We start from the raw sequence: 6,752 nt of genomic DNA, 5'->3' as shown, positions 1-6,752 counted from the left end.
TTTTCGATTGCAACCTAATTTTCTAAAATAAATAACTTGCAATATCCATATTAAAAACATCCAATATTATTACGAAAAATAATCAAAATTACTTCTCGATTCAAATCTCCTACTATATATATATATATAATGCATCATTGTACATTTTATACATTTGCATATGACATAAAAATAAAACATATAGTGTCTTCAAACTCCTACTTAATCGATATCATATTTGGTTTTTTAAAAACAATGAAGAAAAAAACACAAAATTAGAATTTAATGTTAAAAACTTTTAGTGACGATTTTCTGGGCTTTTGTGGCGACTGTTGTTGCCGCTAAAGGTCTAATTCTTTTGTAGTGAATCCTAGTTGACAACGCTTAGGTGGAAGGATTAGTCCCACGTGGCTTGCCATGTCAACAAAAATTTGGGGTGTTAACTCTTGAGGGTATTTGTGGTCTCTTAGGATAACAATAGGGGCATTTTTTATCCCAAAATGTAACAAAGGGTATAAATGGTCTATTTCATATAGTTCGAGGGCAATTTTGACCCTTTTCCGTTATTATAATTTACATATCAGTGTCTGTGTATTGAAAACTGGTTTGTTACAGAAAATCTTCTGCGCCATTCTTAAAGAGAGACAATAGACTAATGCAGAAAAAAACAAGTAGACTAAGGTTTCTTTACTTACATTATGATCAACTGTATATTTGTGTGAGCTTGATGGATAGGGGATTAACCCCCCATTTTTATATAAAACGGAATGGGTGCATAATTCCGGGGTTTGTTAAGTTAAAAGGAGTCTCCCCCACTCTTTGCGGTAGTTTCTCCCTCGAAAACTGTACCAAAAGCAGAAGAAGAATCACAACACTGATATTCTTTTACTACTCTATATAAGAAGCAAAAATCCTATATATAAGCAAAGACGGAAAAATCAAATTCACCTGTATAAAATCCTCATTGTGCTCCTAGATTCACCTGTATAAAATCCTCATTGTGCTCCCAGATTCTGTCCCTTGACAGAGTCTCTGGATGACAAGTTCAAAGCAAGACCAACTAACAGAGTTCCAAAATTCAGAGACTCCATAACTTGCTATATCTTTACATGCTTGACAACAAAGCGGGCAGGACAACGTTCCATTCAGTTCTTCCATGATGAATGTATTCTTGATCATCAACGAAAAAGAGCTTCATATTCAAAACGTAGCAGGTTTGGGGGTGTCAATCCCAATTTCCATCAGATTCTCGCCAGAACGGAACGTTTAACTGTCCAAGCATACAACTCAAAAATTTAAGATTTTCTAACAATGGATCAGTAATCAGCTCAAATGTTATGCTCAGTTCTTTCGGAAGCTTGAAAGCAGTAACGTCAAACTTTAACTGGCTGTTACATCTTCTGTAATAGACTTTGAAGATTAACAACTTGAATCTGGATACTTTCTATATTCCCAAGTTATTTCATTTGCTTGATGTATTGTAGATCAGCTTGTTCAGATTCCCCTTTTTCTGTAGACAAAGAGTTTCAATAAGAAAAGGTTTTGAATTTTGATGGAAAGCAAATGTAAATAGAAGAAGCAAATCAATTAATTACTCTCCGAGAATTTAACTAATCAATGACTTAATTACATTAACTAATTCAATAATTGCAGTTTTCTTTTCGCTTGTTACACATTCAATTAAATAATTTTTGCTTCGAATTAATAACGTCGTAACTCGTAAATTACATCACGTTGGCCCACTTTCACTAACCTACTAAAATTGATACTTCTTTAAAGGAAAAATTACGCGTGAAAAGCAAACATTTTAATTTAGGGTAGGGACAAAATGTAAATATGTATTCCATATTACTTTCATATATATATATATATTCACATATTTTCACATTTGTTATGAGTTTCTTTTTTAAAAAAAGAACTTGGAATATTTTAAAATAATATATTTTGAAGTTAGAAGATCTTGTTAACATGATAATACATTCGTGACATATATAATACTTTAATTTAAATACAAATACCTACCTAAATATAAATATATATTTTCATTAATGAAAATATTTAATCTCATTAAAATTAGCTATTAAATAAATAATAAAAATTAAACTAATATAAAACTTCAACTGGCGTTATTTCAAGTCATGTGAACTTTTCTTCGTCTAAAATACTGAAATATTAAGAAATAGTATATAAGTAAAACAAAGGGCAATGTTAACATAGTAATAACTATTTTGAAGCAAACTTCCTAACAATCTAAATCACATAAGTAACATTGATAAATAAAGTCATTCTTTTGTTTTGAACATTAAAAAAAAACAAATCATGACAATTCTCTAAATTTTGGAAAAAGATATTCAAAAGCATATATCTACATCACAAGAGAAATTATTAACAAAAACAAATGAATTTAGACTATATCATGTTAACTTCATATATTGGAACATTACATACTAATGTATATATTAAGCAAAAAAAATGATTATTATATCATCAAAATTATTTTCCTCAAGTACTCGAGGTTATGAAATATACCCTCTTAGGATAGAAGGATTTTTACTTCATCAAAATAGTGGTACCTCATATTCTTCTAAACTTCGAACTCACTCTACGACAATAAATCACACAAAAAAATTAAAAATGCAAGAAGAAGAAGAGTAGAAGATTAAAAAAATTGTGGTTCAAAAATGAGAGGAAGCCCATCTATTTATAGTCAACAAAGGATAGTATGAACAAGTATTTTTTGTGTCTTATCTGAAAATTCATGGCGTTTCCGAGAAGTCACAACTTATTGAAAAAGTCACAACTCAACGAAAAATCACAACCCTTTGAAAAAAGTCACAACTCATCAAAAAAGTCACAACCTAAGTTAGGATATTATAGTAATTTAACATTCATGTTAGGAGTTTATGCTTTTCAAGTAATATATATATATATACACACAATTATATGACAGATATACAAATACAATTAGCCTCTATCCACTCTCTGTCCTTTCTCGCCCGCCTCTCTCCTCTCTCTCTCAATCTCGCTCGCCTTTCTCATTCTTCTCCCAATCTCGCTCACCATATACACAAATACATATGTATATCAGTTATATATATATATAATTATCTGACAATCCCTCCACTCTCTGCCCATCTCTCGCTCGCGACTCACCTCTCGCCTCCCTCTCCCAATCTCGCTCGCTAGATATACAAATGCATATGTATACCATGTAAGATAATGCTTCTCTAAATTGATGTTGTTGTTTTTTTAATCTAGGAAACAAATTATATATATTGATGGCTAATGCTGCTGTGATTTCTCTGGTACGATCTTTGGAGGAACTGGTGCAGCGAAAACCACATTTGATAAGTGATGAAACAAGAAGAATGGTGGATTCTGTCCTTGATAGTCTTGAATATTTCCAAGACTTTCTTGAGAGCACTAGCAAGAGAAGGCAAAAATATTGTAGAAAGGTTGAAGAGTTGGAGAGAGAGATTAGAATGGAAGTCGAAAAAGCAGAAGATGTGATTGAACTAAAGATCATGTATGGGATAATGAAAAAAGAGGGATTATCCAAGACTTTCTTGAGAACACTTGTAGGAAAGATTGATGCACCAAGGGAAAGAAAGGCAATACGCAAAACGTTGCTACCGTTTGTAAAAAAGATTGATGCTGTGAAGAGGAATGTGATGGGAAGTAGTTTTGGTGCAAATCGAGTTCAAGGTTATGATGATTTTACAAATGAGGATTTGTTGCCTGGTCATTCATCTAGAAATGTTGCAAAACTGAATCCAGAAAATATTGTCGTGGGTCTTGAAGATGACCTCGTGAGAATAATCAGAAGACTAAAGGGCCCAACGTTAACTCGAGAGATTATCCCCATTTTAGGAATGGGGGAATAGGAAAAACCACTCTTGCTAGGAAGGCATTTGATGATTTTGAAACTAGGCATCGCTTTGACATCCATATTTGGGTGACCGTATCTCAAGAATATTGGATTAGAGGTATGCTGATGGAAATTCTTCGTTGTATTTCAGAGGTGACAACCGATGAAAAATCCAATGATGAGTTGAGGGATACAATATCTATTGAATATCGGATTAAAAGTATGTTGTTGGACAATCTTCGTCATACTTCAGATGAGACCAAAAAGGTGTCTAACGATAAGTTGATGGATTTGATATACAAAAAGTTAAAGGGTAGGAGGTATCTTGTTGTAATGGATGATATTTGGAGTAGTGAGGTCTGGGATCTTATGACAAGAATTTTTCCAGATGATAACAATGGGAGCCGAATTATTTTGACTAGTAGGCAAGAAGAGGTTGCTAATCATGCAGATCCTGATAGCAATCCTCATGAAGTGAACCTCTTAAATTCAGATAATAGTTGGAAGTTACTTCGTGAAAAAGTGTTTGGGGTAGAACAGGCATGTCCTCCTGAATTACAGTATATTGGAGTGGAAATAGCACAAAGATGCCGAGGACTGCCTTTAGCTCTTCTAGTGGTTGCGGGATATCTCTCAAAAATTTCTAGAACACGAGTAAGTTGGGAACATTTTGCTATAAGCGTAAGTAATGTTGTTACTAATGAATCAGATATATGTCTAGGAATGCTTGCTATGAGTTACAATTACTTACCTGATCATCTTAAACCATGTTTCCTTTACATGGGAGTCTTTCCAGAAGACAGTAATGTTAACATTGTTAGACTAATCAGCTTATGGATTTCTGAGGGTTTTCTATCAGATGAATTAGAGGGAAGAGATTATTTTGAGGATCTTGTTAGCAGGAATCTGGTTATGGTTAGAAGCAGGAGTTTTAGTGGCGAGGCAAAAACATGTGGTGTCCATGATCTGATTCGTGACTTGATTTTAAAAGAAGCTGAGAAAGAGAAGTTCCTTCAGGTTACTAAGCCTTCAGAAGAGAAGCTTAGACATGCTCATCGCTACAGTTTCCATTCACGCGATCAGGCTGCTTTTTGGAAGTTATCTAATATCATCAGAACATTGAACTTCTTCGAAGGATTTAAAAAACTTTCTAAACAAATTCCTCTTTTGGTGTCCTTCAAATTGCTAAGAGTGTTGGCAATCCTAAAAGTTACATTTCAAAGATTCCCACTTGAGATAACAAAATTAGTACAACTCAGATACCTTCAATTCACTTGTTATGATCATATTCACTGGTCAGTGTCAGAGCTTTATAATCTGCAGACATTCATTCTTGGTTACGAAGTTGCAGGTTTATTACCTCCAACCATACCTGTGGAAATTTGGCAAATGAGAAACTTGAGGCATCTTCATATCGGTGACTTCTTTTCTTTTCCTATTCCATCAAACAAGTTACAAAATCTACAGGAACTCTCCTGTCTAGCTTTGACTAGCTGCACTTCTGAATTATTTTCTGCTATTCCCAATCTTAAAAAGCTGCAAATTGTTGGAAATTATCTGATGGAAATGAAGAGAGAGCACCTAAATAGCCTTTCCTGTTTAAAAGAACTTGAAATCTTGAAGTACAGGGATGATGGGATACAACCTTCCCGAATCCCAAGTATGTATGCTTTGCCTACATCACTGAAGAGGTTGACTTTATGTTTTACTAGTTTACCATGGGAAGACATGGCAAACATTGTAAAGTTGCCAAACCTGGAGGTGCTTAAAATTAAAGACAATGGATTTCTTGGTGATGTATGGAAATTAAATGATGAAGAGATTTTCAATCAACTTAAGTTCCTTCTAATCAGTTGGACAGGTCTGAAGCACTGGGAAGCTAGTAGTGTAAACTTCCCAAAGTTGCAACGCCTATTTCTGAAAAGATGCATGAACCTGGAGGAAATCCCTCAAGACTTTGGGGAAATATGTACCTTGGAGTCAATAGAGTTGCATGATTGCAGTATATCTGCTGCTAAATCCGGCAAAGACATTAAAGAAGAACAGGAGAGCATGGGGAATGAATGTCTTTGTGTCCTCATCTATAATCATCCGTAAGACCGTTTCAAAAATTATTGCTTTCTATCTTTACGTTATTTATTCTTTCAAATTGCCTTGTGATGATATATTTAACAATTTAAGCATATAAAGAACATAGTCAAGGAAGTCTCCAACCAACTTACGTTTGTGATATTGTCCTTTGGACATCAGTGATCTGCTTTACGATCATAATGAAGTTCCTTCCTTCTCCTTGCAGATGTTGACAGGTCATCTCCAGCTCAGCAATACTTGATCAACAAAGTTATGGAGAAAATGGTGTGCATATGATTGATTCGGCACTCCAGCAAGGGGAGATCACTTGTAACTTGTTCATTTGCAAGTTAAGTCTCTTTTCTGTTCCTTATAATGATTATTACTTAGGTTGAGTTGCTCTCTCTTTATTTTTGTAATTTTGTTGCAAGTTAAACATTATATGACTACATCATATGTTTCTTATGATGTTGTATTTTGTAATGTTATTTTCCTTAATTTGAGTGCATACTAGTATGCTTCTGCTCTGTACAATGCTCTGCAGTTTGAAAAGTCTGATATATTTGGTATGCTTTAATACCCCTGATTGATCGAACTAACAAAAAACAAAAGAAATTTGGAGGTCGAGACATAGACAGTTTACTAGCAGTCAATAACATTTTATGAATCAGTCCAGGCCGAATGTCAATACCTAGATGTCATACAAGCAACTATTGGGCTGAAATATTAGGCTAGAAGACTTTCACAAAGGTTGATTTCGGACAATCCAGGCCTAGTTAACAACTGGTTTAAAAGGACTAGTACTCAGTTAGAAAGAAGAGGAGGTGAATCGTGA

General features: G+C 34.1%; 1 protein-coding gene across 1 annotated transcript; it reads left to right on the top strand.

Annotated features, from left to right (window-relative positions):
- The first annotated feature begins 3,944 nt into the window (after positions 1–3,944).
- On the top strand, positions 3,945–6,420 carry LOC102584977 (putative late blight resistance protein homolog R1A-10). The gene is made up of 2 exons (XM_015313434.1): positions 3,945–5,940; positions 6,144–6,420. Exons 1-2 carry the CDS (start codon positions 3,968–3,970, stop codon positions 6,148–6,150), a joined length of 1,980 nt encoding a protein of 659 aa, XP_015168920.1. The 5' UTR covers positions 3,945–3,967; the 3' UTR covers positions 6,151–6,420.
- The last annotated feature ends 332 nt before the right edge of the window (positions 6,421–6,752 follow it).

This window comes from Solanum tuberosum, unplaced genomic scaffold, assembly GCF_000226075.1.
Source record: "Solanum tuberosum cultivar DM 1-3 516 R44 unplaced genomic scaffold, SolTub_3.0 scf00246, whole genome shotgun sequence".
NCBI lineage: Eukaryota > Viridiplantae > Streptophyta > Magnoliopsida > Solanales > Solanaceae > Solanum > Solanum tuberosum.
Note: the sequence above shows the minus strand (reverse complement) of the source record. Positions and strands in the feature narration are given on the sequence as shown.